At 34.7% G+C, this 14,439-nt stretch overlaps 1 protein-coding gene and 1 non-coding gene across 2 annotated transcripts in view; one reads left to right on the top strand and one right to left on the bottom strand.

Moving 5' to 3' along the window:
• The window catches only part of CDH8 (cadherin 8), a 462,580-nt gene extending 450,240 nt beyond the window's left edge, over positions 1-12,340 (top strand). The window contains exons 11-12 of the mRNA XM_049786831.1: positions 7,966-8,217; positions 10,235-12,340. Coding sequence (XP_049642788.1) covers positions 7,966-8,217; positions 10,235-10,728 — 746 coding nt within the window. The 3' untranslated portion in view covers positions 10,729-12,340. The remainder of the gene's footprint in view (positions 1-7,965; positions 8,218-10,234) is intronic.
• Positions 7,275-7,378, bottom strand: LOC126029278 (U6 spliceosomal RNA). The gene has a single exon (XR_007502906.1). It is a non-coding gene; the product is annotated as a U6 spliceosomal RNA (small nuclear RNA).
• Positions 12,341-14,439: the final 2,099 nt, after the last annotated feature.

Below are 14,439 nucleotides of genomic sequence, written 5' to 3'. Positions count from 1 at the left end.
GAAATTGCTGGTTCATATGGAAGATATATTTTTAGGTTTGTGAAAATTTCCATGTTGTTTTCCATAGTGGTTGAACAGACAACATTTCACCAACAGTGAATGAATGTTCCTGTGGTACAGCATCCCTGCCAATGCTGGTTGTTTCAAATCTTTTTGCTTTATGCCATTTTCACTAGTATGAAATAAGATCTTATTTTTTGATTCATTCTTTATTACAAACTATGATGAACACTTTTTTCATATGCTTACTAGCTAGCTGTATATCTTATTTGAGGAAATGTCTGTTCATCTCTTCTTTCCATTATTGGATGGGGTTATTCAATTGTGAGTGCTTTGTAGATTTTGGAATTAGCCCTTTTGTCTGATTACTATATACAAATATTTTCTCCTGTGAGAGATGTCCTTAGTTTAGCTTGAGTTTCTTCTGTCATGCACAATCTGTTTAATTCAATGTAGTTCCATTTGTTTATTTTTTGTTGTATTTGCTTCTGAAGTCAGATCCTAGAAGATTTCATTGAGATAATTTGCTCAAGGGTTTTGCCTATGTTTTCTTCAATGTACTATATGGCTTCTGGCCTATTAATGCACTTTGAGTTAACTTTTGTGGTGTTCCATAAAATACAGTTCTAGTTTTGGGATCAGAGCGATAGTACAGTGTTGGGCATATGCCTTGCATGCGGCTGACCCAGGACAGACCTTGGTTCGATCCCCCGTGTCCCATATGGTCCCCAAGCCAGGAGCGAGTTCTGAGCGCATAGCCAGGAGTAATCCTTGAACGTCACCGGGTATGGCAAAAAAAAAAAAAAAAAAAGTTTCAGATTGTGTTTAGTTTGTTGTTGTTGTTGTTTTATATGAATATATCCTGTTTTCCCCATGTCAATTGTTGGAACCTTTCCTTTTTCCCTTTTATGTACTTAGTGCTTCTTTTTGTAGTTTAACTCTTCTTCCATTTTGAGGGAAATCCAGGGACCACTCCATGTTCTATGTTTGGGGTTCCATCATAGGATACAGTGAAAGAGATTTAATCTAAACTTCTGCATGAAAACCAGGCCCTCCTACCTATTCAGCTATTTTTATGGCCTTGTTTGGGGTTCCATCATAGGATACAGTGAAAGAGATTTAATCTAAACTTCTGCATGAAAACCAGGCCCTCCTACCTATTCAGCTATTTTTATGGCCTTATATCAAAGACCATACCTCTAGTTCACTGTTTTTATTTGTTCTGATGCAGACAGATTCTTCCCTACCATCTCTTTCTCAGGCACTCTGCTTCTTCCTCTAGGGCAAAACTTAGGCTCATTGTCCTTAAAATAATATGCTGAGTAGGGTTTATTTCTCTGCTTCCAAAGCTGAGTTGCTCCTAGTCATTTTTGGCTTGGATCCTCAGTGTGTAATCACTTCTATCAAGGCAAGGACTATAGAGACCCTGTATTCCCTGTGAGCTGGGCACATTAAGAGAAAGACCCTATTGCATGAGGTAAACAACTTTAGGAAAGGGGGAGAGAGAGAAAAAAAGTAAAGAAAGTAAAGAGAGAGAGAAATGAGAGAAAGAGAGAGAGATGACAGAGGTGGGGGAGGTGATGATGGAATCCTGTCTTCCTGATTGAGAGAGTTTGGAATGGAGTGGAGTTCCCATCTCCCAGAGCTGAGAGGATTCTGACTGACACACTGGTCTCCCCATTCTTCCCAAAGATACTCATTCAGTTTTCTTAAATAAATAAATGTTTCTCTAGCTGTTTATTACCGGAAATCTATTCTGTGGAACTCCTCATACTGTTGCAAGGAGATTTATTTTTATGAGTTAATGGAAAATTTTGAAAAAATTACTGGAATCTAATTTCAGTTTTAATAAAAGTTTTAAATAATTGCATGTTACAACAATCATTAAATGAAAATAATTTTTTTTATTTATTTGATTTGGGGCCACATCCAGCAGTGCTCATATCTCATAACTCATTCTGTGCTCAGGAATTATCATATGGGTTGCTGAATCTTAGTTGGCTGCAATCAAGGCAAGTGGCTTAACTACCATACTATCTCTCCAGTCAAAATATACAATTTTTAAATATCCTGTTTACTTAAGCAACAGAATATATCTAGTATCAATAAAAAATCTAAGGAAAGATAAAAATTTTGTGTAGCTAAAATAGCATAGTATTGAAATGTATTTGAGAAAATAAATGGTATAAAATAAAAATAAAGGATCTGGATATAAAAAAGAAAAATTATATCATCTTTAAATAATGGTTATATTTTAACATAATTTTATAAGGTTCTTGTAAGAAGTATCGTGAATATAATCTATATATTATATAATCTATATAATCTGACAATCTAGTGCCACAGCTCAGGATTAGCAATGAAAAAATTACAATCAAAATACTCATTAAAAAGAATAGGGGATTATAAGCTATCAAAATACCAAGTTTTATATAGTGTATCCATATATTTAAAGCATGACTATGATTTACAATAAGAAAAAAATCACACTGGAATATAATCAAGAGCCTTGAAAAGGATGGACATGCACAAAATTTTGATTTGTGAGATTAAACATTTAAGAGCAGTGGGCAAGAGATAAGTTATTCTATGATTAACCTTAGGAAAATCAATAAACAGTACACAAAATAATCAGTTGTATATAATTGTATAAATGTGGGTGGTAATATGAAAAGTAATTTTATATAAATAATAATTTTAATATAAGGTTGAAACATACAGGAAATAAAATTGGCTATATTGAAATTAAAATAAAATAAAAAGGCATCATTACAAATATTAAAATTAAAATATCTATAACAGAAAATGTTGCCATCTTTTAATAAAAAAGCAAACCATGCTTTTGTAGAAGAAACTTAGAAAATGTACATTGTGTTACACTGCTATATCTAGTTTTTCTTCTATGTAAAATGTTTGGCCTTATGAAAGGACTCAATGAAATTATTAATTTATACAAGCCTTAATCAAAAGTGGTAAAAATAAATGAAAATATGAAAACTAGTTCTAGTTTGCCTGGAACTATCAGGATATTTTAGCAAAAATGAACCTCAAATAGTATCTTTATTTAGATGAAATCAGTATTTGCAGATGCCAGGAGTAGTACAAAAATATGATTGTGACTCTAGCATTAGACTCATAGATCTGACAATGTTTTACAAAGTAATCAAGGAGATAGTTTTGTTCTGTAATGAGTAATAGTAGTACTGCAGTTTCTAAATTATCATTATAGATTGTTTTACAGAGAATATGTAAAGATATTTTTCATATAAATAATGTCAACCACAAAGAGACAATAGTCTCATTGTAATTTTATTAATTGCATATTGAAGAATAATTCTCATTTTTTGTTTTGAGCTATGGTATATGAAATCATCCAGAAATGTTCCTTGTACTAATTAACTGTACTCCTACTTGTCACATAGTTTTCGATAATATAACACAGATATATATTTTATATCTGTTTTGAGATAATGTTCTCCAGCTTTTAGCTTAGTGGCATTTCTTTCTAGGTCATGAAAATAAATTTTACTGAACTATTTATAATATTCCCACCTAGCTCCAAAAAAACATCTATTCCTATTCTGAGAACCCTTGTTACAGGGTTCTTATGTAGGAATCCTATGTCTGCCCTTCTTAGCTCTTAATAACAGAAGTAAAGGGGTATTTCTAGATTACTCTTGATCACAAGAACAGAGGAGGATAGAAATCAAGGTGAGTAGGAAGCTAAAAACAAAAAGTAGTGTAGGAACAGATGGTCAAGGTTTTGGTTATTTTGGTGTTATTGTGATGTTGAAGAGTGATATAAATACAGATCACAAGCTCAACTACAGTGAAAACGTGAGATCCAAGGTGCAACTATTGAACTTTATAATGTGGCTGTCAAGGTTGGAAATGATGAAGTATGGGAACACTGATGATGAGAATTGTTGACATTGCTGGTGGGATTGACGTTGATGTTGAAATATTATACACCTAAAACTCATTGATCAGTAACTGTAAAAATCATGTTATTTTTAAATAAAAATATTACTTTTTAAAATATCAGGGAGAGGGATAAGAGGGATGAAATTCTTTTCATCTCTGAATAGCTGGATGTAGGAAAACAGCCCTTAGGATGGGCTTGGACGGTGGATGGAGGCCTTTGTTCTTAGGCCCTGGCCATGGCTACGTAGCTCCATCCCCCATTAACCAGAGGGTCTGGGTCCAGGAAAGCGACGGGTATTGAATTCACTCACAAACAGGCTTCCAGAGAGATAACATCTTTGTTGCCCTGGCCATCAGATGTGGCTGCTAACCATTTACGCATGCCATTCTTAGCTAGCCCTGCATCTCACTTCTTTCATTCTTGTCATCTCCAACCCCCATCCTGGCAAAAGACCAAAAAGGGCCTAATCCTCTCTGGTCAAAGCCTTATCAAACCTTTCCAAGACTCCTCCCAGGAATGGGCGGGGTCTTGCTGGTAAGATCAAGTTACCTGGGAAGAATGGGGGGATGAGGCCACAGCTGGGGAATTTCTTTTCTCTGTAATTGGAACAAGTTCTTTCTTGAAAAGACACCAAGAGAGAATTGGGCCAGTGGGTAGGGCACTTGACCAATCTGGATATATCCCTGGCACCCCATATCATACTAGAGCTTGCCAGGAAGTATTACTCAGTGCAGAACTAATAGTAAGCCTTGAAGTCATACTCCAATGTGATTCCACCCAAAAACTCCACAAAAAATTAGCAAATAAATATATAAATATATAAACTCTATTCCTCAAATTAGTAATAAGGCACAATTTTTAGTTCAATTATTAATTCAACTGAGTGCTTACTAGTAAGACATTTTTGGCAGACTTATGTGTTATACAAAGAAAAAATTTATACAACCAATATGTCAATGATCATCATTTTTAAAAATGAAAAAATACAAATATATAACTATACTATAGAAGATTTTTAAAATTGAAATCATTGTGATTTACAAATTTTTTTATAGTTGTGTTTCAGACATACAATGAATCAGGGTCAATCCCACCACCAGTGTCAACAACCCATTTTTAGTTTAGATTGGGGTCTCTTGATTCCATTGTTATTGCATTTGAATTGGGCATTTAGTTCTGTCCTTTTTTTTTTTTTTTTTTTTTTTTGGTTTTTGGGCCACATTCTGTGCTGCTCAGGAGTTACTCCTGGCTATGTGCTCAGAAATAGCTCCTGGCTTGGGGACCATATGGTATGCCAGGGGATCAAACTGTGGTCCCTCCTAGGTCAGCCACATGCAAGGCAAATGCCCTATCACTGCACTACCACTCTGGTCCCGAGTTATGTGCTTTTTTTTAAACATCACCAGTGCATGTGAGATCACTTGGAACCTGGACATCATCATTTTATATTTGTTTTTATTCTTCTTCCACTCAATATTTTTCCTTTTTCTTGTTATAGCCTGTATGGCAAAGGGTGTTTGAGACAACACCCATTTAATATTACATTTCTTCCTGCAGTTTTTCTAAATACCACATATAAATAGCATCATTTCTGTATCCTTCTTCTGGCTTACTTGTTTAACAAAATATATTTCAGTTCCATCCATGTTGCAGCAAATTGCATGGTTGCACATCTTTGTGATCGTCTCATCTGTTGTTGAACATCTAGGTTGATTCCAAGTCTTAGCTATTGTATTGAGTGCTGCAATAAATAGTGGTGTGCATACATCCTTTTGGATGACATTTTTTCTCTCCTGGAGATAGATGTCCAAATGTAGGATTGCTTTGTCATATAGCAGATCAAATTTGAGTTTACTTAGAGCCCTCCAAACCATTTGTATAGAGGTTGGACCCGGTAGCATTCCCACCAGCAGTGGTTGAAAGTTCCTTTATCATTACAGCCCTGCCAATACTGATTGTTCCCATTATTTTTGATATGTGCCATCCTCAGTGTTGTAAGGTAATATCTCACTGTTGTCCTTATTTGAATTTCCATCATGATGATGAGCATTTTTTCATGTGTCTGATGGCCATCTGTTGGTCTTCCTCAGAGAAATGGTTGTTCATTTCCTCTCCCCATTTCTGATGAAATTTTAGATTTTGTGGAGTTAACCTTAGTGAATTCTTTGTATATCCTAGATATTAAACCTTTATCTGATATGTTCAGTGTGAAAACTTTCTCAGCTGTCTTCTGGATTTAGCCCATGTTAATTTTTTTTCCATACAAAAAATTTTAAGTTTAATGTAGTCTAATTTATTCAGTTTTGATTTTATAGTCCTTGTCATTGGCATCCTATCATCAAAGACTTCTTTGAGGTCTAAGTCTTGGAGTATTCTGCCTGTTTTCCTCAATGAACTTTATGGATTCAGGTGTAATCTTTAATTAAAGTCATTAAATAAACTTTAATTGAATTTTGTGTAATTTGTCAAATATAGATCAATCTTTAGTTTCTTACATATGGTTATCCAATTGTTCTAACACCATTTGTTGAATACATTTTCTTTATTCCATTTCAAGTTCTTGGCTCATTTGTCAAAGATTAATTGACCATATACTGGGGGGTTGTTACTGGGTATTCTATTCTGACCCATTGGTCTGAAAGTCTTTGTTCTAATACCGTGCTGTTTTGATCACTACTGCTTTGTAGTAGAGCTGCAAGTTAGGTAATGAGATGCCTCCTAGTTTCCTTTTTATCAATATAGATTTGGAAGATTTAACAAACTAATTGAAAATCATTTGAGTGGAAAATAATTTCATGGAGCTTGAGTATTCTGGTAACCATAGAACACTGATGAACAGAAATTATATAATAATGGTTTGGAATTCATTCTTTAATAAGCAATAATGAGGTAACCAATTTTTCTGTGTTCTATAAAATACTTTCCAAAATTTAAGAAAATTCTCAAATATAATTTTTCAAGAAAATACTATTATATTACTTAAAATATGTTGATTTGCTTTTGGCTAGAATATCAGTATGAGAATTATTATCTCCATTTTGTAACTTTTGTAATTTTATTATCCCAATAATGTTAAAATATGATATATATGTGTATACATTATGATCCTAATTAGAGCTATGTTTGTGCAATAAAATTATTTTATAAATGTAATTTTTTTTTGGTTTTTGGGTCACACCCAGTGATGCTCAGGGGTTACTCCTGGCTATGCACTCAGAAATTGCTCCTGGCTTGGGGGACCATATGGGACACTGGGAGATCGAACCTCAATCCATCCTAGGTTAACTGGTGCAAGGCAAATGCCCTACCACTTGTGCCACCACTCAGGCCCCATATTTTGTTCTTTTTTATGTAATATATTCAGGTCTTTCTACAAGATTTTATTTTTGGGGAGGCATGCTAATCTTCTCTGTAGCATTCCAATCTTAGAATATGTGCTGCCAAAGTAAGCACTTTATACAGAATTTTAATATATATGACAATGTTCTTCCAAATGGCAGTAAATTGTACTTTTTGATTTATCTTAATATAAATGTTTCAGGCCATGATGATTCTTTTTAGGTATCTGGTTGATCAACAAAGTACATTGTTCTGTATGCCATATTGCCACTTACTCTATCCTTTAATGCAGAGCTATCTATGCCTTTTGGATGTGATGTGATTCCATTGGACAAATTTTGCATTCAGGGAATAAATGAGAAAATTTTAAACATATTTATGAGAAGCTGGGAATAATTTGTACCTTCTGAAAGAACACTTGAAGACTTTTTATGAAATTAATATTTTACCTTTGTTGTAAAGGTTTTTGAAAGGGCAAAGTAAAAACTGCATGAGTTCCTATGCGAGGCTCCATTCATTAAATTCATTAGGCTATGGCTATTTTGGTTCATTCCAGTTGGAAAGAGAGAAGAGTGATGGGGGAAAACATTCAGTTGGCCTCAATTTTTTTTTTGCAGAGGATTTATGAACTAGAAAAACAAGTGTTGTTTGAGCAGCTATTATAAAATGATGCAAAATATTGTAATTTTCACTTTTTTCAGATAATTCTCTCAGCATTTTGGCAAAGCATAATGGATTCAACCGCCAGAAGCAAGAAGTCTATCTATTACCTATCGTAATCAGTGATAGTGGGAATCCGCCTCTGAGCAGCACTAGCACCCTGACCATCCGGGTCTGTGGTTGCAGCAGTGATGGTGTTGTCCAGTCTTGTAATGTTGAAGCTTATGTCCTTCCGATTGGACTCAGTATGGGCGCCTTAATTGCCATATTAGCATGCATCATTTTGCTGCTTGGTACGTATTTCTTCCATAGACTAATGGTCACCATTTTTCTGGTTCATAAATGAATGTAACTAAGGATAGTCAGGTATCAATATTCTTTTAAGTCAGAGAAACCTCCTTGTATTTCTCCAAACTGACAACATTCTGAAGATAGGAGAATAGGGAGTTTGCTATAAATATGCAATAAGAGAGGAGTTTTAAATGCCTTTTCAATTCCATTACCATAGAATAGAAACACTTAGCAGAATGGTGGTAGAAGTCAGGAAAGGCCTTTATATTAGTTTTACAGCAGCAACTTTTACTTTAGAAGATATTTATATCCTCTAATATACATCCACTTGCTGTCCTGTGTCCCACATACTCTTTTATTTATTTATTTATTTATTTATTTATTTATTTATTTATTTATTTATTTTGGTGGGGAGGGTTTCTAGTTTGGGTTAATTTTGCTCAGAGAATACTCTGGATCTGTACTCAGAAGTGACCCCTTAAGTTGCTTGGGGGAAAGGATGGGGTGCTAACAATTGAACTGGGTTTGATCCCAGACAAGGCAAGCACCTTACTGCATATCTATAGCTCCTATATAAATATATGACTATAGGTAGCATATAGTAATATATTTAGTATTTATATAGTATGCTATATAGGTAGAGTATGCTTGAGTCAAACAAAGCAAATATGATTGGTTAATTGGTCACAAATTTTGCTGAGATAAAGTGGGTACAATAAAACAAATAAAAAATAATTTACTTTTGCTGGAGCAATAGCACAGTGGTAAGGTATTTTCCTTGCACACTGCTGACCCAGGATGGACCTGGGTTTGATCTCCAGTGTCTCAGATGGCCCCTGAGCCAGGAATGATTTCTGAGCTCATAACTAGTAGTAACCCCTGAGTGTCACTAGGTGTGGCCCCCTTGAAAAAAAATTAAACATTTTATAAAATAATACTATGGTCTTCAAAATTTTTTCTTGCCATGAAAATATAATTCAACCAAATATGATGAATTATAAAAGTTTCTAGAATATTTTTTTCTTTCTTCTCTTTTCTTTTTTTGGGGCCAACCTGACAGCATTCAGGAGTTACTCCTGGCTTGTGCTCAGAAATCACTCTGGGCAGTCTTGAGAAACCATATGGGATATCAGGGGTCAAACCTAGGTCAATCTCATGTGAGGTAAAAACCCTACTCTCTGTAGTATTTCTTTGGCCCTCTGGAAATTTTCTTTTCAAATATAATTATAAAATATTTGTGGATCAAATAGTGATGAGAATGTATAAATACCATAGAAAAGTGTTATTTTTTGTTTGTTTTAATGGAAGGTACTATCTCCCCAGTTACATTGGCCACAGTCACACAGGTACTTATGGAGAATCATTTTGGAACATGTTATATCTCATCAATAAGGGTAGTTTTGACATATCTGACTATCTGGGTAAGATTTTCTTACCCTATCTCCATCTTTGGCCTATTTTCCCAAAGAGAAGACATAAAGCCTTAAAAAAAAAAAAAAAAAAAAAAAACAAGAAAGAAAATGTCCTTACGAACTGACATTTATCTCAACAAATCACTTCATTGATATTATTTGATCTTAGAAATTTTTGAATAAGTGACCAAAAAAATTTCCAGAAAAGAATTATAGTGTTGTCTTTCTTTCCTTTCTAGAAGAAGAGCATAGGACCAAACAATATTAAAATGTTCTGAGCTTTTTCTATTTTGCTCCATTTACTCTAGGGTTCATGAGAGCATTTAATCCAGCTTCTGTTAGGAATTGATGTCACTTATTCTTTGAAGCCCACAATCTCACTATTTAGTATGCAAAGCAATCTAGAATAGTATTCACTCAAATTTCAATTCTTTTTCTTCAAAAAGAAATAAAAAGGCATTTAGCTTTCTTTCCATGTAAATGTCACTAAAAGCTATATGTTCACCCAGTGTTTAAAATATATCCCTGTGACTTAACATGCACTGCAGGTTGCTTGCAAAGTTACCTGCTAGTTCTGGCTAATTGTTCTCTCCTGGTTTTCTTGCAGTTATTGTGGTGCTGTTTGTAACTCTGCGGCGGCATAAAAACGAGCCATTAATTATCAAAGATGATGAAGATGTGAGAGAAAACATAATTCGTTATGATGACGAAGGAGGAGGAGAGGAAGACACGGAGGCTTTTGACATTGCCACTTTACAAAACCCAGATGGAATTAATGGCTTTTTACCCCGTAAGGATATTAAGCCAGATTTGCAGTTTATGCCAAGGCAAGGGCTCGCTCCAGTTCCGAATGGTGTTGATGTTGATGAATTTATAAATGTGCGGCTCCATGAGGCAGATAATGACCCCACGGCCCCACCATATGACTCTATTCAGATTTATGGCTATGAAGGCCGAGGGTCCGTGGCTGGCTCCCTGAGCTCCTTGGAGTCCACCACGTCAGACTCAGACCAGAATTTTGACTACCTCAGTGACTGGGGTCCCCGCTTTAAGAGACTGGGTGAACTCTACTCTGTGGGTGAAAGTGACAAAGAAACTTGACAGTGAATGAGAAATAAATCAATGGAACTGAGCATTCTGTAATATTCTAGGGTCACTCCCCTTAGATACAACCAATGTGGCTATTTGTTTTAGAGGCAAGTTTAGCACCAATCATCTATAAACTCAACTACATTTTAATGTTGAACCAAAAAATTAATAATGAAAATAAAAAGTATATGTTAGGAGGTGATAAATCTTGTGGAGTGTGAATTAAAGTATGTGGAGTATCTAGAAGTCTTTGGATATTTGATATATAACTGACTACCACAAACAAAGATTGGGATCCTGGCTAATCATTAGAGAGATGGTTTGAAAAGAGGAAAAAAAAATCAAAATTAAAAGGTGCTTTCTTAGAAAAAAAAAATGGACCTGCAAGGAGTTTGCTGCTGATATGTGTCTTCTGCAAAGGATTTTTATAAATGCAAATGGTTTTTTTCCCCTTCGCCAATAAGGATCCCGCCACAAATGATAAAGCAATACTTGGTCTGCTGTACATTGTGACTTTTTGGAGTTTGGGGAAGCCTCCTAGATTATACGGTACGGTGACCGCACATTGTACATAATCGGTGGCCCCACTCATCAGAGACTGAATAACATCTTTAAATATTGTGTCAAGCCTTAAAATATTCACATGTTCGTAATCCATTCCAGGGTGGGGGGGGTTGCCAACCCAGTGGTGGGAGGAGAGAAATCCCATTCATACAGGCTCGTTTTCTGGAAGCAGGATTTCTCCTCACTCCCCCCATTTCATCTTCTTCCACGAGGACACAAAGATTCACTGTATCACACAGTGACTACATAAGAGACAGATGGTTTTACTGCTAGCGCGTGAATTTATTTGTTTAACCCTCAAAATAAATATTTTATTGATGTCCATTAATGCTTTTATTTATTAAGGTTGGTAATCTATAGATTAAGGGGCTATATGGGAAATAAAACTAAATTATATCCATTATAATCCTTTAGATTGTTTTTATATGAATATATATACAATTGAATGTTTAATACATGTACATTTTGATGAGATGAGTATGGCAGGCAATATTATCAAAAGGGGAGCTAAATAGTCTCTTTAGAGTAGACATGTGTTATTGTGACTGGTGATGGCAGGAACAGCATTTTCCCAGAGAAACTTTTGGACTGTTTTCTATTTTGTTCATAATCCTAGTATTTGGTGTTTTTACTACAAGCACAAACATCTGAAAGTATATTGACTCCTGTGAATATTTAAGCTCTAGAATTTTAGATACCTACATGATGCCCTGCCTAATAAACATGCTTCAAGTTGCCCCCACTGTTTTAGAGCAGGAACTGATTTGTACATAATTTTACTGCTTCAGTTTTTAGCACCTTCTCTCCCGAATTTTCATGGTGATGCACAGAACGTCTTAGACTCCAAAGGAGAGCAGCACTAGAAGATGTGAGCATAGTCAATTTGTAATGCAAACCTGCCATGTAGGAATAGAAAATGTATGATAAAACTCAAGTACAACATGCAGATCATTTTAATTTTCTACTTTGCTTTAATGCAATATTGTTTCTTTACTCCATGTATTGTATTCAGAGAACTCCTGTATTGTTTCCTACTTTGTGAAATATATTTTTATAAATACCTTTGTTGTCATCACTTTTTTTCCCCCGATAAGACAAAAAATATTAGCCACCAGCCACTGTAAGATACTAGTCTTTTCAACTACATTTATCCCCAGGATTTCTTTAGTTTATAAAAGTCTTTATGATGAGGAAATAGAGAGGGGGAAATGGTTTGACCAGGCTCACACAGCACTTTATTGCAGTGACATTAAAAAAAAGTGGGTACACGTACAAGCAGAATAGTCCTTATGTATGACTTGTGTTTCCCTGAAAGAAGATGCTAAAGAAGAGAAAAAATATTAAAAATATATACACAGAATAAATCCATCATATAAAGGTACAGGTTTCTAATGGACAAAAACAGGGATACTAGGTAGCAGAATTTGGCAAAGTAGTCTTTGATTGCAATATAGACTTTACAAAACTTTTGTACCAATAGAGGGTGTGAGTAAAAGATCAATTGATATTTTGTCATGTAATGGTACTTCCTTACCATCTCATTGGTGGGTATAGCCTGAGAAAAGGCAAAAGACTGAATTTTGGAAGCTGCCTTCCAGAAGCTGCATTCACTGTGACAAAACAAAATATGGTAATTCTATGCTTAAATACAAACACACACACACACATATATATACATACATACATACATACATACATATATTATATAATTATCCAGTTACTTAATTGGGTCCTTAGTGAATTCATGTTGCTCAAGAATGATACCTTTTATGCATACAAAAATGGTTGTTAAACACTTTTTCTTAGGGTCAAACTGATAGCCCAAAGTGACTTTAAAGCATACCAGGACCAAGGTTAGAGGTATAGTACAATGGGTAGGAAGCTTGCCTTGTATGTGGCCGATCAGGATTGTAAAGGAAGTAATTAGTGGCTGTTATATAGCCACTCTCTTCTACCTTATAGACCACATTGAGATGCTACTACATTTTTTCTTACCTAATATATTAGAATTATTTATATTGTAAATTTGTATCAATCACCATGGATCACTGCCACATAAACATATCTAATAGAAATATTACAATTGCTTTTCAGCTACACAAAATACATATTCTCCAACTTTGTCAGTCAATGAGAAAATCTTTCATGGGATGGTTTTATGGGTATAAAATTTTTTATTTTAGTAAACCAGGTGCCAAATATTACCTCAAAATTCCATTGCTCAGAAAGTGTGAAAGTGTGAATCTTTAGCTGACTTTCTTTGCCATAATCAAACTGGCAATTTTGCTTCAGAATTTATTTCAAGTTTTGCTATTTGGAATGAAATAAACAATCACATGTTCATACTAGAGATAAACTCTACTTTCAGAGTTTCCTGAATTTAAAAAATGATCTAAACAAACACACACAGACTGATATGTCTCTGGGTGGTAACATAACACATAGAAGCAATTCAGTCTCAACACTATCCACTATTTACCAGGTTACAAAAATAACCTGTTTATTAAATTTCTATATTGCATATTTAGAACAGTATTTCTCAACTGAAAGCCTTACGTTTTCCTAGGTATCCCAAAGATATTCTAAGGAAGCTTAAGATGAAAATAAAATAAATGAGGGTCCAAGGCATGAGACTAGAAGGACAATCAATAAGAAGAGGGGCACAGAAAGTTAACATGGTTGGGGAAAAAGCTAAAAAACACTTCCTTGGAATCATAAAAAAATTATTCCTTACAATAATCTTTTAAGAGCCCTATTTTATATATAAACTAAAACTTAGATTCATTGTCATTATTAGTAAAATAAGAATGTTTAGAAAGTGGCTCCAATGTCTTTGGTAGAGTTAGATTAATCAGATGCTTAAAGTTCGACAAGACTGCATGAAATGGGGAAATTTCCTAGGAACAGCCAGATTCCACACTGAGCCTCAACAGAATTCTTGACTGCTATATTAGGGAAAAGGAAAAACGAGTGCTGTGAGCTAAGTAGCCAATTACTCTTTATAGCCACATAAGGACTGGAGACAAGGAGGCCCTTCCAACAAGTTGTATTATGCGATCAGAGACTTTGCAGGGAAACTCACAAATGTATAACCTTCTGATTGCCTTTTTGATTGAAAGTTCCATCTGAGATCAGGGCAGTGCAACCAGTAATAAGATT

Source organism: Suncus etruscus, chromosome 14 (genome assembly GCF_024139225.1).
Source record: "Suncus etruscus isolate mSunEtr1 chromosome 14, mSunEtr1.pri.cur, whole genome shotgun sequence".
Lineage (NCBI taxonomy): Eukaryota > Metazoa > Chordata > Mammalia > Eulipotyphla > Soricidae > Suncus > Suncus etruscus.
Note: the sequence above shows the minus strand (reverse complement) of the source record. Positions and strands in the feature narration are given on the sequence as shown.